At 40.7% G+C, this 19,377-nt stretch overlaps 1 protein-coding gene and 1 long non-coding RNA gene across 3 annotated transcripts in view; one reads left to right on the plus strand and one right to left on the minus strand.

Annotated features, from left to right (window-relative positions):
• The window catches only part of STK39 (serine/threonine kinase 39), a 240,627-nt gene that overhangs the window by 32,976 nt on the left and 188,274 nt on the right, over window positions 1–19,377 (plus strand). For both annotated transcript variants that reach the window (XM_075609161.1, XM_075609162.1), the window contains exons 2-4: window positions 9,240–9,352; window positions 16,388–16,496; window positions 17,679–17,820. In XM_075609161.1, the coding sequence (XP_075465276.1) occupies window positions 9,240–9,352; window positions 16,388–16,496; window positions 17,679–17,820 (364 nt within the window). The remainder of the gene's footprint in view (window positions 1–9,239; window positions 9,353–16,387; window positions 16,497–17,678; window positions 17,821–19,377) is intronic.
• Window positions 9,356–18,742, minus strand: LOC142499596 (uncharacterized). Its single transcript, XR_012802701.1, has 4 exons — window positions 18,545–18,742; window positions 16,850–16,954; window positions 12,663–12,782; window positions 9,356–11,188 (listed from the first exon to the last, which is right to left on the minus strand). It is a non-coding gene; the product is annotated as an uncharacterized LOC142499596 (long non-coding RNA).

Below are 19,377 nucleotides of genomic sequence, written 5' to 3' on the forward strand. Positions count from 1 at the left end.
TGTTCGCTCAGCTCGTGCACGTGCCCCCACGGTCTGCAGTACCATGTCCTAGCCCTTATACTGTATACCAGCAAATGGAAAAACAAAACGAAGACTGGATCATTATCACACTGTTAGGCTGAAGTTATTTGGCCGATATGAACAGAGGTATAGCTCAGTAGTGTTACACTGTAGTGTTTTTTTTGCGCATTATTTTAAACTTTAAGTAATTATAATTAGAATCGTTACCTCTTCTTGTGGAGTAAACATGCTGCATGTAGTTTGCTGTGATTTATAGGCTGTTGCTTGTTAAAGACAAATGCTTTTACTTAACAGCTTTTTCTTGTTAGTTTTTTTATGTTCATTGTTTCTCAGAATTCTGTACAATAAATCAGCTAAATAATGACAATGATAAACAATGTGTCGTTTTTTCAGCATTAATATAACGTGTACGTATTATTTAAGGCTATTTAAATAAGTACATGACGTACAATTTGGTAGAAAAAAAAGTCACCGAGTAGTCTATTAATATATACTAAACAGCTTATAAAAAGTATTGATGAGACAATGATTCAACTACAATAGAAATAAAGCTACGATTTTGAACTTACATTTTGAAGTTTTCTGCAGTGTTTACAGTATCAATAAGCTTCAGACACAAACAGCATTAGGATTATTTATAATACACAAACCACTGCTTTTACTAAATCTTATAAACCGCCAAAAAACAGTCTGATGGTGATCTTAAACCTGTGGTTTCTTAAACACAGTGCCCTTACTTTTTCATTTGTTACAACATATAAAAAAAATGGAATGACTAGTTAATTAGGGATTAAGGAATTACTGTAGTTACTAAACTGTTACAACCACTGTGATGTATTTAAATTATAATAACTTTATTTCATATCGCGCTTGTCTCCATATGGGGCTCAGAGTGCCTCACAGTTGCAATGTAGCGTGAGGTACACAGCTCTGTACATAGCATTTTACAGACACAGTCCCTGCACCGACGAATTTACACTCTATGTTTTGTTTACTGTACTGTCTGTATTATAATTTTTGGGTGTTCCATACCTTTTATATATTACATTTCTTCATTCTTGGCTGTCTTGCTACACTGATTGTTGGCGCTCGGCTGCGTGCATGCTGCCCACGTTATCTTCATTTTAAAGTGTTTGCTTTTGGGTTTGCTTTCCGGGAACTCTGTGACCTCCGGGTTGGTAGTTGACTCAACGAGGATCTGCGCGGTCAGGGTACAGAATAGGGAACACTGTGGAGGAAGAAGGTATGTATTCAAACAGTGGAGGTCTGTGCGGTGTCCTTGGTGTCCGCATCAGTGTTGCCAGATGGCACACTACCGTTGGTTGGGTTAATTTTGGCATGACCAGTATTCCGAGGACCAGGCTCTATCCGAGCTAACGCTGTCCTTGTCAGGACTCGGTTCATCTATCACCTACATCTTTGGGTGGCGGTGGTGAGCATTGGTAGGATTCAGCCGGTTCGTGCGAACCTGTTCCTAAAATTTCATAAGATCACCGAACTGGTGCTTAATTCTCTCACTTGTGCGGGCGGGCGGACGGTGGGCGGCGTCTACCAGTATCTTCTCCCTGCAATTCTTGTCAATATGGCAGCGCACCGTCAAATGGTACTGCGTTGCCGTGACAATGTGAATGCTACGTGACGTAACCGCATCACGTGACGCTGGTTGCTATGACAACGGGACGTTGCGTTATGCCACCACGTAACGCGGCGGTGTTGTCATGGCAATGCGGCGCCATGTGACGCCGCGTGGCCACATTGAGAAGATTTGCAGGGGAAAGATGCCAGAGCATGCCCCCCGCCCGCACAGGTGAAAGAGTTGCAGGGGGAAGATGTCGGAAGGACGCCGCTGAAGTTAAGAAAATAACCGGTTACTAAAAATGTTGAATCCCACCACTGGTTGGGAGGGCTGTTATGTGACAGACCTCAGTATTTGTTGCATGCCTAAAGTTAGCACTGTGGGCTATTTTATTACATAAAAGGCAAGTTTAATATAGATGATACTAACAATCGTCCATATAAATGGTTTCAGGCACTGGTCATGCTAGAATGTAGTGAACATTTAATGCTAAACATGAGGGTATTATTAAAAGGCTGCTTACTGAAATTCTGGGCATTAATGGCCGTTTCACCCAACGGCTTCCTTAGAGGCCAGACCTTTGGCTCGACTGTCAGTGGCCGCTGTCATTGGAAAGGGGGCAGGGGGTAGAAGAGCCGGAACAGCCCCCCCCCCCCCCCCCCCTGCCACTCAATGAAACATTAACTCCTAAAAATTCTGGCTGTGCAGAGTGTATTAGGTCAGGGGGGCGCAAACTTTTTTCCCTGCGCCCCCCTGACGGCTGTCCCCTCGCTCCCGCGCCCCCCCCAACCCCAACTTACCCGCGCTCCGGCGTAATGACGTCACGTTGCCATAGCAACGTGACGTCACATGACCTCGCAGCGTAATTTTGACGCCGCGTTGCCATGGCGACGCCGGGAGGAAGCCGCCGGAGCCACGGGTAAGTATGGTTTACAGAGGCCCTGCAGCTCCCCCGGCACTTAATTTAAGTGCCTTCGGGAAGCGCGCGGGGCCTCTGTAAACCCCGCGCCCCCCGTCGGCAGTCTCGCGCCCCCCCTGGGGGTCGCGCCCCACAGATTGCACACCGCTGTATTAGGTTATTGAGACCAAGATATTTGTGATCTGAACATACTGGTTGTGGCCCCTATATGTGAAGGTTTGTGCGGATTGTGAGCACAGTTAAAGGTGGAGCAGCATCTCAAAGGGAGGGAACGTTAAAAAATATATATTTTATACATTTTGTGTGGAAGCTGATTTTTTTAAATCCCAATTTATCCTACAGTAAGTAACACCTTTTTAAAGGAGTGCCCTTTTTCTTTGTATTACTTTATCCTTCATTGTGCCTTCATTTTACTCGTTATAGTGCAGGGGGGCTCAAGTCCAGTCCTCAAATCTCCCCAACAGGTCAGGTTTTCAGGATATCCCAGCTTCAGCACAGGTGGCTCAATCAATCCCTGCTTCAGCACAGGTGTCTCAATCTGTCCCTGCTTCATCACCGGGGGCTCAGATCAGAGGCCATCTTCAACTGAGCCTCAGATTGAGCCACCTGTGCTGAAGCAGGGCTGTCTTGAAAAGCTGACCTGGTAAATTATATAATATTTACACAAATTGCCTTTACTTTAATAACTTTTTTTCACTGATTTTATATAGTAATTCACTACAAAATAAGTAAAATAAGGAGTATAATGTGTACTGCATGTTTCTATATATGTATAAACAAAAACAGAGTCACCCTTGGAATCCTCCAGGCAATAACCATATGTTTGAGAGGCAGGGTGCATAATAAATAAAAAGTCAAATGTTGCATGGCCCTTCAGCATTAAAACTGGTAAAGCAGCAATCCGTGCTATTGGCTAAACGCCATTTTTTTTCAATTTAATTTCTTAACGTTTTTATTTTACTTACTTTCATAGATCTCTTCTTTCCAAGGCTTTAATAAGCGTTTGAAATATTAAGTGTCCGATAGGTTAAAATTAAGCTCTCAAGAGCCCATTGCAGTCTAAATGTTAATATGGCAACTTTAATAATAATAATAATAATATTATTTATATAGCGCTTTTCTCCCAATGGGACTCAAAGCACCTCACAGTTACAAAAAGGTAACAAAAGAAACCAGTTAAGGTTATAAAAGAGACCAGACACAAGGAAAGATACAATACAGGTAGGTATAAAGCCTGTTTTGATAGATTTCCAGAGAGGGGGCCTCCCGAACTATATGAGGCAGATTGTTCCAGAGAGTGGGGGCAGTGTGGATATAAGCTTGGGTCCCAAAGGAAGTCAAGGAGATTCTGAGAACTGTTAGGAGCCCTTTATCTGCAGATCGGAAGTGTAGGGAACTCTTTCTGATAGCTGGGACCGTGGTCATGTAGTGCTTTGAATGATCATGTTAATCATGTTTTTTAACACTAGAAAGGACATACCTGTACTCGGGGACAGGGTGCTAACATTATATGAGTTAAACTCATATAGGTTTCTAGAGGGACTTGCTACCTTAAAGGGAACAGAGGAAAGCTTGATGAGCTAGCTAGGGTTCCCTGAAGAGACGAGGCATCAAACTTAAGGAATTTGCACAGGAGATTTAACTCTATGATCTCTCCTGAGAAAATGATCTGGTTTACAACATGTACTTGTTTCCCAACACAGGTTGTTCCTTGCCTACTGTACATGTAGGAAATGTGTACAAAGAAAAAACACCAAGTAATATAATCAGAGTGGTATTGTTGTACTGTAGATTAACTACTTTCCAGGTGCAAGAGCATGACGCCTAATTAAAACTAACTCATATCACTCTTTTTATGCTTTCTAATTACTTCACTCATCCTATTATTGGGGTTATTGAAAGGAGTCTGGGATATACATTCTGTTGGACTGGACTGAGAAAGAAAATTGGGAATTACTGCGGCGGACCCATTTCCAAAGCACATGTTACCAGCATCACAGATGACATGCAAAGCCCATGAAACATAACTTCTACGTGGCACAAATTGCACATTCGTTATTATAATAAATAGATAAGCAATTAGAGTCAGACAGTGCAAATGTCTCACATAGCTATTAATTATCCATGTTTCCATGGTGACAAGATGTCCATGTAGATCAGTAGCTTATATCAACAAAGGGTGATCATGCTGGGAGCACAATCATTTTGTTCTGATTAATCTTTGGGACATATTGCTTTGTTTTATGGCCAGCTATTAATAGAAAACAAAATCATTTTGAAATGAGCTTTTTAAAGAGCCTACTCAGACTTTCAATGAACACGCCATTTAATGGCTCTTATTAGAGGATGGAGAACGAGTAAACATATTTTGCCTTCCAATGATTACAGCTGCTCTTCGCTACTGCCACATTTAATTTACTCTCAGCCTTTTCCAACCACAAGCATAAAAAACACTTTTGTGAGAAAGAACTCACCTGTCGGTGGTTAAAGGGGCAGTTCAACATAGAGTAATAATAACTTTATTTCATATAGAGCTTTTCTCCCAATGGGACTCAAAGCGCTTCACAATTACAGTATAGTGCGCAGTACGCAGCACATAGGAATTTTACAGACAGTTCCTGCCCAGGTGAGCTTACACCCTACGTTTTTTGCTGCCTGAGGCACAGGGAGATAAAGTGACTTGCCCAAAGTTACAAGGAGCCGACACCGGTAATTGAATCAGACTCCCCTGCTTCAAACTCAGTGTCCTTATTTACAGTCTTCACTCACTGAGCCGCTCCTTCCTCTGCTCCTTCCTCTGTATCAGTGTAATTGGCTTCTTTAGAGAGATTGTCACTCTTAAAGGAAATGTGCATCTTGTAAACACTGGATTCAAGCATATCAGCAACTTATGTTTACCTGTTTGGCTAATGATGGTACCTTATTTACTTTGCAAACAGAATACAGAGCAAAGCTAACAATTTACCCTGGATTTTGAGGCCTGGCAAGCGGGTTTTATCACCAAAAGACATTAGATACAAAATGTTACAACCCTCCAAAGCAAACAATTAAAAATACTTATACCTGTAGACATCCGATATATATTTTTTAACCCTTTGGGTGCCCAAGACGTAGCTATTACACTATGGGGTCTGGCACTTCACGTGTCCCATGATAACGTAGTGGCTTTGTGATAATGTCTTTGCTTCTTTTTGTAGGGGAGAGTTGCGTTCTGCACTCCTATCAAGCGGTGACGTGATCACGAGTGCCCGAGGGCCCGTGGCACTCCGAGGGTTAAAGGCGTCAGTCAGCTACATCTTACCTATTAAACATACCAGGGTTAATTCACTTTCATCTTCGGCAGGACAGCTCTTTAAAGTGTATTACAGGCTAGTAGAGTCTATCATAGAAAATCAGCCAGACCAACAGTGAGCCTCTGTAAAGGAAGTTTGACGAAGTTCTGTTTTATATTAGGAGATTTATGGATATCCGTCATTTGCTTACTGTATATAATACAGAAATAGAGACTTATATATTCAACCTAAAATGGCAGTTGAGATTCTAAAGTTCATGTTGGTAGTGTATTTTTATAAACATTGTGTATTGTATTTGTTAAGGATATGTGTTATTGCACTCGGGGGCTTTCAAGCCATGTTTTGCACAGCACTTAAAAATGTGGTGGATAGCCTTTTCTTCACTCCAGTGTTCAATCACTTTAACACTTTAACACTTCTGTTTTACCTGAACCCAGCATATAAATGAAATGATTGAGGGGAAAATGTTAAGGGGATATAATGGCTCTACCGCCTTCTTTCTTGCGGTAATTACACCTGTTTATACTGACGTTTTGTATCCTACTGTTGGCAGCCGGAGTATTTACTTTAAGCACAGGTTTTGTCCTTGACCCGGATGCTAAATTAATAAGGTAGAAATTGTGTTTTAGTTTAACTAAGGAGCGTCGAAGGGCTGGAGCTGCAAGCTAACAAACTATTTTGAGTTGACTGCCTTGAAAATATTAAACTGATCCCTTGCAGATTAAGGCTGCGCTTATAGTGCCAGCGACGCGACATCGCGGCAAAACAAATGCATTGCCGCCGTGGCGTGCGCTTATAGTAAGCGCGACGCGACAGAGCAACGGTTTGGTTGCGATCGCTGGAAGTCATCTCTATTTGATTTTTCCAGCGACCGTAGCCTGACCGTGGCGTCGCCGGCACTATACGCGTAGCCTAACAATGACAGTTTTTTGGTAGTGATAAGACCCGCAGCAGCAGATTCAACAAGCTCTGATGCGAGGTATCGCACCCAATCCAGTGCTAATTGCCATTCAAGTCTGTGGCAGTTAACATCGGATCGAAAGCAATATTTTCCATGGGAGCACGATGAATCCGAACATTATAGACTTTATGGCAGGGGTGGGCAACTCCAGGTCAGGTTGTCAGGATATCCCTGCTTTAACACAGGTGGCTCAATCAGTCTTCGACTGAGCAACTGTGCTGAAGCAGGGATATCCTGAAAACCTGGCCTGTTGGTGGCCCTTGAGGACTGGAGTTGCCTACCCCTGCTTTATAGGGTCAAGGCATGTAGCAGTTGAGAAACTCCTAGCAGACTCGAGCTTCTTTTAAAATAACGTTTTAATAAATGATTGCATTCAGTGAATTAATATGTACCACTTTTCATCTGGAACACTAAATGTATGCACATCCTCTACTTATGTTACTCTGTTGTGAAGAATGATGGCACCATAATTACTTGCAAACAAATGACTGAGCAATGCTAACAATTTACTAAGGGCTTTGATGATGGACATGAAGTCTTATCACCAAAAGACATTACATATACTGTACTTTGTAAAATGTTAAAACCTCCTAAACATTTGTTTATCATGTTAAAACTGTTAAATATTATTTAAAATACTTACACTTGTCGTTTTTTTTTTTTTTTTTAATTATTAAACACACCACTGTCCTTCGTTCACACTTTTGCCCTCGGCAGCAAACCTTTACTTCTATGAAAGGAACTGACAGCCGTTTCTAAAAAGAATCACTTTAGGTTGCATACCACAAAATACCGTCTCCCTACCACGAATATAATGGAGAGTCATATAATGGACTGGGTTTTGGGCCATAATGCCGGAGTCCTGCATACACCGACCAAGGTTAATTTTGAAATTAGGCGAATGGATAGTTGGCCAATCTATCAGTACCCCTGTATACTGTAAAATATATCAAATTCCTTTGAACATTTACCTCTCTGTTTTTTTCTGTGTCTTTCTTGTTTGTCTTTTACCATTTGTATGGAATCTCAGGATTCTCAAGGAATGAAATACAGGCATACCCCGGTTTAAGGACACTCACTTTAAGTATACTCGCGAGTAAGGACATATCGCCCAATAGGCAAATGGCAGCTCGCGCATGCGCCTGTCAGCACGTCCTGAACATCAACACCGGCTCCCTACCTGTACCGAAGCTGTGTGCAAGCGGGGAGACTATAGAGCCTGTTACAAATGCGTTATTTACATCAGTTATGCACGTATATGATGATTGCAGTACAGTACATGCATCGATAAGTGGCAAAAAAGATAGTGCTTCACTTTAAGGACATTTTCGCTTTACATACATGCTCCGGCCCCATTGCGTACGTTAATGCGGGGTATGCCTGTATACAACGTACGTACAAGTGATCTCACAACCAGAACTGAATGTTGTGTCTGCAATTTTTGATGCTATTTGGAATTTTAAATCAAATTTGAATGCAAAAAAATAAAACGTTTTTTTTTAATCACCTGTTATCCACCTCCATTTTTATATTTATATTATATTTGAAAATTCGTCTCCCCCAGGCACTTAGCTGTTGCGGGTGACTCCTCCTCCTTCAAGAACCGCAGCGTCAAATGACGCAGTTGGTATCTTAAAATGGAACACACAAAGTGGCTCTACACATTTTATCAGTAACATTGTTAAAAAGCTACTGAGGTCACCCATAGATGTTGGCCACGAGACGTTGCATAGCGGCGTCTTGGAAAAGCAAGATGCTCCTACTCTAGCTGTGGTAAAACGCAGGATATGGCACCTCTCTGTAATGGAAAAACTCACAATCTTCCTGAGAGAGAAATGCCACCAATATTCCCAGACTTGGGATCCTTGGTTTGCTTTGAAGGGAGGACAAGGAGGTAACAGAGAAATAGCCCTACTCTAGGCTAGTAAGACCTGTCCCATCAAAAGAGTTTGGCAGCGGGGAACACACTATGAGGCATTCTCTCCCTTTTTGGAGGAGAGGGGAAAAATAATAATAATAAAAAATAGGAGATTAATGGAAAGAACAAAGGTGACCCTCTCCCTCTCCCCCAATGTTACTTACTTGTGTTTCCTTATTTATTTACGATGCTAATGTCTGCAATATAATTTACTCCATCACAGTATGTACAAAAATAGCGGAATGTAAGTTCCATATTGTATCTGTTTAAACACTGGGTACCCCTACAGTCCCTGTCTTGTTTTTCTGTACCCTTTCAGAAACCTGCAAGTACAGTAAATAAAAAGTTGGGGAAAAACCCAGCCACTGAAGGATGAGTAAAGTACCTTAGTTTTATATTGTGGATTTAACATAATGCAACGAGACAGCGCTCCAACGAGAGATGGCTCCTTGGCGATGTTCCAAGTATGCATTGGATGCATGTCATTTTGTACGTGTTGAAATCTTGGAAAACCACTGATCTTCTTCTACTTTTAAACAATGTGTTTTTAGGCAGCGGTGCTACAGCAGTGGTCCAGGCGGCGCTATGCAAACCCAGACAGGAGCGGGTTGCCATAAAGCGAATCAACTTAGAAAAATGCCAGACCAGTATGGACGAGCTGCTTGTAAGTAAACTTTAATGGTTTCAGGATTTACCACCTTGAATATTTTCAACTGGGATCAGTTTGTGTCCAGTAATTGCAGTTCTATCATGTACATGGAAATCTGTGAAGTTTAACCCTTTGCGTGTCAGAGGCACGCGAGTGCCACATCCGCGCCTGCATATTGCAGTAACATGATCAATTCCCGACCACGTAATCATGATGTCACTGATGACGCCAATGGAAAAGTAGCAGTGTCTTCTTCCTTACTTGCTTGTAGATACCAGAGCGCTGGTCACTATCTCTCCTAGCAATCACGCAAACACACTATGATGTACTGTAGCTACTATTTTATGGGGCCCAGGCGTGGCAGACCTCATAACATGGTAGTTATGTCAATGGGCATCCAAAGGGTTAAGAGAAACAAGGGAATTGGAAAATTGAAGCAACTATAAGTGATTGATACCATATGAGTAAGTGTCTATAGAGGTGACTGCAACAGTGGTTGTATGCTGCATACATACACTGTTTTCAACAGATATTCAGGTACATATCTATATTGTAGTGCAATGCTATAAGACAGGGGTGCTCAACTCCAGATCTCAAGGTAGGTCAGGTTTTCAGGATATCCCTGCTTCAGCACAGAGGTGGCTCAATCAATCCCTGCTTCAGAACAGGTGGCTCAATCAGAGGCTCAGTCTTTGACTGAGCCACTAATTCAGCCACCTGTGCTAAAGCTGGGATATCCTGAAAACCTGACCTGTTGGGGGGGACTTGCGGACTAGAGTTGAGCCCCCCTGTTATAAGACCATCCGGCACAGTATATGGTAAATATGGGCCTACATCTAATGTTTCTTTTTAAGCCATTCACTAATAGAATATTAGATGTTTATTGTCCTTCTATGGGTCACTGTATTGGTGGAAGTTTTGCTATGTGTACTATTGCCTATTTTAACGAACTTCTTTAGCTGTAGTATTTTCTTACTTCACATGCAACTTCTTTTATATTGGTTCACTTTGTAGATTATTCTGTGATGTTTGCTCGTTATATAGCAATGTTTAATTATACAGCTGAGTACAATTTAAGGACTGAATATGAAGCATTTCACTAGAAACAAAAAAAATGTGTGTGTGCCGATCACGCGCATTTTAAGTGAAACTTCTGTCTTTTGTCACAGAAATTTTATTTGTGATTATGTTTTTAATTAAAAAGCAAAACACCATTTTAGTGCCAAAACGCAAAGAAGTTTGACTTAGAACGCGTGTTTTAGCTATTTGCACTTCTATATTTATAGTAACTGAATTCCTTGTGTGTGTGTGTCAGTCAGTGTGTCAGTCAGTGTGTGTGTGTGTCAGTCAGTGTGTGTGTCTCTGTGTGTGGTGTGTGTGTGTGTGTGTCTCTCTGTGTCCTGCTCACCTCTCTCCTGACTCCCCTCACCCCGGCGGAGCTGCGGACACGGCTGTGAGTGTCCTGCTGCAGCCAGCCAAACTGCTGCTGGTGCCTTCTGCCGGAGCAGCCCTTCCCCCCCCCCCTTCCCCCCGCGGAGGTACTGAGATACGGTCGGAACAAACCCCGTCTGGAGCAGCCCCAACTCTCTCCCCCCAGCAGAGCTCCAGAAACGGCTGTGTGTGTCCTGCTCAGCCAGCTCCCTGGCGGATATATACGGGGACACGGGCGGGGGTAAGAGGGCGGGAGAGAGCTCGGTGGCTCACTTGGGGGGGTGTTCGGCACATCACGGGGGGTGGTGTGTCTGTCCGTCCGTCCAGCGCTGACTCCTTCTGGTGGAAGCTGGCAACACCGACGGCCTCTTCTGCCAGGAGTGATGTCACTTCTGTCTCCAATCAACTGCATTCACGCCGCTAAAGAAGATTCACTTCAATTAGTTTAACTAAATTCCAGTGAGGTTTGTGAATTGGGCATATTCTTTACCACATAACAAAACCTTATCAATACATTAGACCATTTAATTCATACATGGGGTGGTGGTTCTCTTTGTAGAGTACAGAGTATTTGGAAAGAGACAGTCTCTCTTATCACTGTTTACCTAAAGAATAGGCAGGCAGTCGTTTTTACTGATGTCTCTCCAACAGAGTAGTTTGCTTTCAGTATGAAGGTACTACAATATATTACAATATGAAAGCACATACTATTGCATATTACATGGTGGAGGGTTTTATAACTTTGTTACCCACTATAACTTTATTGTGTTTGCTTCCAAACTAAGAAAGGGGAAGTAAAGTGTATTAGAGACATTTGAGAGATTACTTTACAATACGAGTGACATAACACCTTCCTTATTCACCTTATTTTTTGTTCATTAAAACTTTTTTGGCATATTCCCCTCCTCTTTGGACCCTTTTTTGTGTGCTGGGAACATTAGTTTTCTTTGGATTATTGTTTGAGAGGAAATAGGGTCATCTCAGTTCCACATTGCACAACTTATTTACCCCACTATATGCTTGTTTTGTGTGCTGTCTAGCTTTAATTATTTTTTGCTTCCCTATTCACCGATCCAAATGGTAAAATTACACACTTTTGACCAAATAGCCTCTAAATAACTAGATACATTGATGCTTCTAAAAGCATATATTTAATGGGATAAACACTTATTTTGCCTTGATAAATAGACCATCAGAATATTACATGTGTTTTATTTGAGTTGGAAAAAAACTATTTGTGCTTGAGATTCTTTGTTTTTCTGCAATCTTATTTTTCAGTGGAACTTCACCATTTAAATCTGTTTTATGTTCTGACAACTGGCAAATATGGATCTGTTAGCAATTTTTAGTTTAGCTAAATGTTGTTGAATAAGTGATCATGTACTCTATTGATTTAAAAAGCACGTCTCTTGGCTCTTTATCAATTGCCCTGCAAGAAGCTCACAACAGGTGGCCCCAGAATGTAAAATAAAATTTGTGCCAAATAAAATTAATTATTTATGACTCCCAATTCATTTAAAACCGGCATGTTTAGTCTTGACTAAGGTGATTTATAGGTCAACAATTTTCAATATTGTTCAGGAAAATACTTTTATCTAAATCATAAATTTAAAGGGCAATTTGTTAATATTTAGTAGCAGTAAAATGAATAAGAGCTTAGTCACTGGAAAATTCCAGACATCTGTGCTCTCCAATATATTTGTGTTAATCCAGTATGTTTTTGAGGTTCTTTAGGTCAACTTTAATGTTTAGCAAATCATAAGTAGACACACAGATTAGTTGTACAGACACTATTATTATTTATGTGGCTTGCTCCAGAACTGTTAATCCAACCAAAAAATAATCTTTGTTATTGTAGAAACTGAAACCATAGAATATAGAGCATTTTACTCACACAGATTGTATATCATCTTGGGTGTCATGAAGGATTCGGACACTAAAACTGTTGTATCTTGGAACTTCCTGCATGTCATTAATGGTTACCACTTCTATACCATGGAACTGCCATGAAGAGCTGTGAAAGAGACAAAGCATACACAGATATACCAGAAGTCCTTTGACAATCTAGATATGCCCAAAATCCAAATTAGTATAGTTACAAGTCTCTGGGAGGTGCAAATGTCGTTAAATGCGCTTCCCAAAAAAAATCTGTAAAGTTCTCTTAATATTTGCATTGTTGCAACATTTTTGCAAAACTGACTACCCAATTTATTGTAAATAAGGTTTATGTTGACTGATCCTTGGGAGGTAACTAAGGGGGGTTATTCATTAAACGGCAATCAAGCTCATATGGGCACTATCGCACGGAAAATTCAATTGAAATCAATGAGAGTTTCCATGTGATAGTGCTCTCTTCTTCTTCTTCTTCTTCTTCTTCTTCTTCTTCTTCTTCTTCTTCTTCTTCTTCTTCTTCTTCCAATGAAACTCAAAGCGCTTCATAATTACAATATAGCACTCGGTATGAACGTACAATATTACAATCGCAGTCCCTGTTCCAATGAGCTTTCAACCTATGTTTTGGAGAGAATGGGGGTTGAGGAGAGAGAGGGTGTAGGGAGGAGAGAGGATGAGGGGGAGGAAGGAGAGAGAGGATGGGGGGGCGGAGGAGAGAGAGATATGATGGTGAGAGGGAGGACAGAGGATGGGGGTGGGAGGAGAGAGAGGATTGTGGGAGGGAGGAGAGAGGATGGGTGTAGGGAGGAGAGAGAGGATGGGGGGTAGGGAGGATGAGGGAGGAGAGAGAGGAGGTGAGTGAGGGGGAGAGAGAGGATGAGAGAGGATGAGGGAGGAGAGAGAGGAGGTGAGTGAGGGGGGGAGAGAGAGAGAGAGGGGGAGGGAGGAAGGAGAGAGAGGATGGGGGAAGGAGGAGAGAGGATGGGGGGGAGGGAGGAGAGAGAGGGTGGTTTGTAGGGAGGAAAGAGAGGATCGGGAAGGGAGGAGAGAGAGAGGATGGTGGGAGGGAGGAGAGAGGATGGGGAGGAGAGGATGGGGGAGGGAGGAGAGAGAGGGAGGATAGTGGGAGCTGTAGAGTATGGGGTAGGGAGGAGGGAGGATTGGGGAAGAGAGGGTACATAGGGGGAAGAGAGGGAGGATGGTGAGAGGGAGGAGAGATGATGGATGGGGAGGGGAAGAAGGAAGAAAGAGGATGTGGGGGAGGAAGGAGATAGAGGGGATGTGGCAGGGAAAGAGAGGATGGGGGGAGAGGAAGAGGATGGAGTGTAACAGATGGGAGGTGTGTGTGTGTGTGTGTGTGTGCATGCATGCAATGTAGATTACATGTTTATACTGTAGTTAGTATGTGGTACTTGAAATTAGGTTTTTATTAATCTGGCCCTCAACTAAAAAGGTTTGGACACCCCTGCCCTGGGCATATATTGAATGTTCTTAACTTGTAGTTGGTAGAACAGATACATAAAAATGTATTATAAATATACCTCAATGTATGAGTGGATATAGAGGAACTATTATGTTAGCCAATGCGTTTCAGACTCTTGCAGCACTGAAAGGTTCACACAGGCACCTTAACAGGAAGTAAGAGAGAGAAGAAAGAACGGTGCTGATGGACAAATTACAGTGGCCACCTCCTTTAGCAGCTATTACTACATAAAGAGGTGCTATTGATTAGTAGTGAGGAAATTAGAACAGAAAATATGTGTAAACAGTTTATGAAAGTTTTAAAAATATATAACTACAGGATTCCCCAAAACAATTAAATAAAACAATTTAATGTACCTGTAATTACATTTTTTAAAGGTCTTACAATAATGATGTTTCTATCTTATTGATATAGGCATAACCATGTTTGCATGATTTAGGATAAAATGGTATATATTTTTTTAAATTCTGCCTAATGTACTATATTGTATATTTCTCTTTAATACTATCATTTTCATTTTTCAGGCTTTTTAGAATTAGAATAATTAAAAATGTAGCACCTGTTTAGAATTTCTTGCCCATGCGAATTAACACATTGTTTCATAGAACAATGCAGAGTATAATTGCAGCTCACTAAATACCAGTAGAGAAATCTCTCCAATGGGGAACAGCCGCGGTTAAGAGTAATTGTTGGTAGGTGGTAGCCGGCATGGGCAGAAAACCACATGAGTATGGCAGACCTTTCAATGTTCTGTTTGTTGATATAGTTTTAAGAAGTATATTCTATACATAAATGTAGTTTTGGGGACGGCATATAGATACTTAGTATAATTTAGGGGAACATTTTCAGGTGAAGGAAGAAATTGTGGATTTCTACATTAGCACGTTTTTTTCATGTTGACTCGCAACATACTAGACCAGGAGTGTCAAACTCCGTTTCACTGGCCACCAACAAGCTAGGTTTTATGTATATCCCTGCTTCAGCACAGGTGGCTCAACCAGGGGTGCAACCACTGATTGAGCCACCTGTGCTGAAGCAGGAATATCCATAAAACCTGGCCTGTTTGGTAGCCCTTGAGGACTGAGTTTGACACCCCTGTACTAGACACAGTAACGTGAAAGCTGACTGAATATTAACAGTCCAATCCCTGCACTCTTTTCAACTTAATGTGATGGGAAACAGGGTCTTGATTGAAGGCCAAGAGATTTTCTCTTGTTCCGTTGTAGCATGTATTTGTTTGCCAAAACAAACTTTGGAAGCAGACAAACAGTGGACCTTGACTTGGTGCCTCATTTGAAGGACCACAATGAAACCTTGAATGCTAGCCAAAGCCAAAGCTCCTGAGTGAGAAGAGTAACAACAGTAAAAATAAAATATTTCTGTAGTAATGAGGATTTGATGCAGTATGTCATGCCTTCATAGTACCAATGTGAGAGTCCTTGATAGATGTTGTTAGTTTAGGGTGCTTTCAACCTAGAGTTCCTTACCACTACACCTACAGTATGGAGAACCCTGATGACGGTCAACTTAAAGCAGCAATCCATGCCGGCGGATTTTTATGAATTTTTTTTTATACATTGCATTTAAGCAAGGGGTCTCTCTGAAGCTGAACCTCATTATTTTCAGCTCCGTGGAACCCCTGCATCCGGAAATACTTACCTCCGAAGTAGGTGCCGGTAGCCACTCTCCCCAGCTACCAGGGTTCACAATATGTCTGCTGTTCAAAGATTTTGTGCCCTATGAACCAATAGGAAGCTGTGACATCATTGGTGCAGCTTCCTCTTAGCCCATGTGATGTGGGAGCTTTAAACTTTAAAGCTGTTACCGGCACCTACTTCAGAGGTAAGTATATCTGGATGCCAGGGGTCCCCGTAGCTGAAATCAATGGGATTCAGCTCTAGAGATCCCCTGCTTCTATCCTATTTAAAAAAAAACTTCCCTGGCATGGATTGCTCCTTTAAAATGCATCTGCAACCACTGTACTCTTATCTACGACTGATACATGTTGTAGAATTTTTGATGCATAGGGTAAAACTCTCAGAACCGTCTTAAATTCTATGGGTTTTTGTTCACTTTTGTACAGCAACACAACCTGTAAATAATACATACATTCCTGTGAAATAGCCCTTTTTTTAACCATGTCTGTTCAACCTGATGGCTGTACTGTACATAATAATACTTCATACCATGTGGTTTGAAAATGACTAATTTCAGTAATGTCGATATTAATATGTTTCTTGCAGAAAGAAATTCAAGCCATGAGTCAATGCAGCCACCCTAATGTTGTGACCTATTATACCTCATTTGTGGTTAAGGAAGAGCTGTGGCTAGTCATGAAATTATTAAGTGGAGGTAACTGATCTGACTTTGTATTTGTAAATGTCATTTGTAGATCGTACTCCATCATCACATTTTATTTAAACGTCTTTAAGTATTAACGAAAATGCATTTTTGTTACATTTTATTGTCATCAAAGGTATATCTTTCCTGTGAGACAAATAACATTGTTGTCATATAAAGTAATGACTAAGGTAGAAATTATGCTGTTATTATCTGAATGATATTTAAACAAATGTGTCTTTCGGGATCACCCAGGTCCCTTCATCAGGACTGAGTACGCCTACAAAGTGTGATTTTTCTGGGACTGTGCAACCATCTCCATAAACTAAGACACTACACTAAAAAATATCTTAAATACAACATACCTGTACAGGGCGGTATACAGGGTTATTTACTAATGAAATTAAAAACTTGAGTTGTTTTTACTTGAATTCCTATGAAAATGGCACTGTTCTTTGCGCTTTTTGACCCTATTTAGCAAACAGGGAGAAAATAATAAGGCATCACCTGCTATTAAAGAACATATTCATTTTTGCACAGTTATATTTATTGCATACTTGACATAATACATCACTCACTTGCCGCTTAGTAACACACTGTTCTACGAGGGCTAAAATGGCAGCTCTCTGCCAGAAGCAGTGTAATAAGTCTGCTGCATCCAAAGCTTCGACTGCTCTGGGTTTTGTGGTGAAACAACCGTTGTGGAACCCTTTACAATCTCCATTTATGGTTTAAACGTCTACACTTAAGTTTACTCTTAGGATCCACTTTTGTGTACCAGCTTTACTTAATACAAACAAACATAAATACTTAATATACATCATTAAATGGAAAAGCTATAATTGTAGCTCTTGGCATAAGACATCAGCTGATGGCACCTATTGTAGACACTCTTGTGCCTTGACATTGGCTAATCATGACTGAGTATGTCCTCAGCTTGAGAGGTATTAATCAGTGCTTGGAAACATTAGCACCTCTTGAGCCGTAATAGCTGGATTTATTAGATGATATATTATCTGTGACTGTACTGGACAATGTGTAAACTTGATAAAATGTTAAAGCCAAACCTATTACACATGCATATGTACCAAGAAAAAATATTGGATTAATGATATGGTGAGATTATCTGCATTTAATGCTGCAGAAAGATCAATTATATCAAGTGTTTTCAATATCTTTGTTTGTTTCATTCAGGTTCCATGCTTGATATTATAAAGCATGTTGTCAATAGGGGAGAACACAAGAATGGTGTCTTAGATGAACCAATAATAGCGACTATTCTTAAAGAAGTATTGGAAGGTCTAGATTATCTCCACAGGAACGGGCAGATTCACAGGTATGAATATAGTTGGCATTACTTTATTTAACAAAAATAGCAAATTGGGTATCTTTCTGTGTTTGACTTAATATGTTTACATATTTATTTGTTGTAAGGTTAACAATTAATTCAGTGCATCTTTTAAAATGTATTCTGACCATTTGTGCAACATATTTTAACTTTAGATTTCAATGGGCCATTTTTTTTTTAAGGGTGACAAAGAATACTCTGTTTCAATGATTTTATATGAAAGTAATTTGTTCAATGAATAGATAAATTATTTTTTCTAATAAAAAGAACAAAAGTAAGGTAATGGTGTTTACAGTGCAAGCTTTGGGGACAACTCAGGGCACTTCTTCAAGCCTGAAGAAGGGTCTTGGGTCACCCTGAAATATTTTCTGGCTATTCCATGGGCTGGTAATGTCCAGAAAATGTGCACACAGGGTACTGTGGATATACTGACACATGGACACCACATACAGTGATCCAGCATTGGGAAACTGCAGATATCAGGAGAGGGACAGCAATGGTACTCCAATGGTCTTTGATGCAATAATATCAAGTTTATTGATCCTTGTTCAATAAAATTAATATTTTTGCACCAAAGTCCATTGGAGTGCCATTGATGTTTCTCTCCTATGCCATAGTCTTACATAGTACCATCCTCTATCTTGTTTAAGGAATTGACATTGTTGGTTATTCAAGTATGGTATACCTTATAATTATATAACGATATCTGTACCTTCTCACACCAATTACTCAGTGTTCTGACTTTCAGCAGCTGTGGGTCTAGTTATTTTGCTCAGTAGCACCTCTGTTCTCATGTCATTCAGACTTGGTAAAAGCAGCAGTCAGACACATTTCTTGCTTTTCATCTGGTTCCAGAAAAAAGGTGAAACTAATGCTGACTTTTATTTAGATCTATCGTGGCTCTTATGTAAATGCATTTTTCATTCCACCCCCCTGCAGCAGACCAAATATAATATTAATTTTAAAAATTGCCATTTATTACTTCGATAGATCTAGATATAAATAATACAATTCCCCATTGTTTATGTTAAAGTCGAATGGTAGGATTGGATGTGCAATTTAAAATAGCAGTTTGCATTGGTATTTACCATAATATATGGATCAAATTGAGCTAAAACAAGCCCCTAATCCGGTGCTCAAGAGAACTCCTCGTGAATATAACATGTACAGTACATATATATATCACAGCCAATACAAATAAAGTTCCTCTAGTGATATCAGTTCAAGATATAGGAATAGTGGGTGCTCCAATAGTTCCGGAATATAATAGAAGTCCTTTTCAATAAGTGAATCATAAAGGTACAACGCAAATGTGGAGTGGGTATAAAGTACTACTAAGTGAGTGACACAAGTATAGCACTTCTCAATTCTCCTGAAGGTGACCGTCAAAAAATATATAATACGGGTCCAAAACCTCACCAAGTTTGTAGTAGATCTGGAGTAGTAATGATTTTGCCAAAAGGTCTTACCCACTCCTAGAGTCACCTAGATTCTTTGGTGGCGTGTCCAGCCGCCAGTAGAAATCCAAACAGCAACACAAAATGT

This window comes from Ascaphus truei, chromosome 7 (genome assembly GCF_040206685.1).
Source record: "Ascaphus truei isolate aAscTru1 chromosome 7, aAscTru1.hap1, whole genome shotgun sequence".
NCBI lineage: Eukaryota > Metazoa > Chordata > Amphibia > Anura > Ascaphidae > Ascaphus > Ascaphus truei.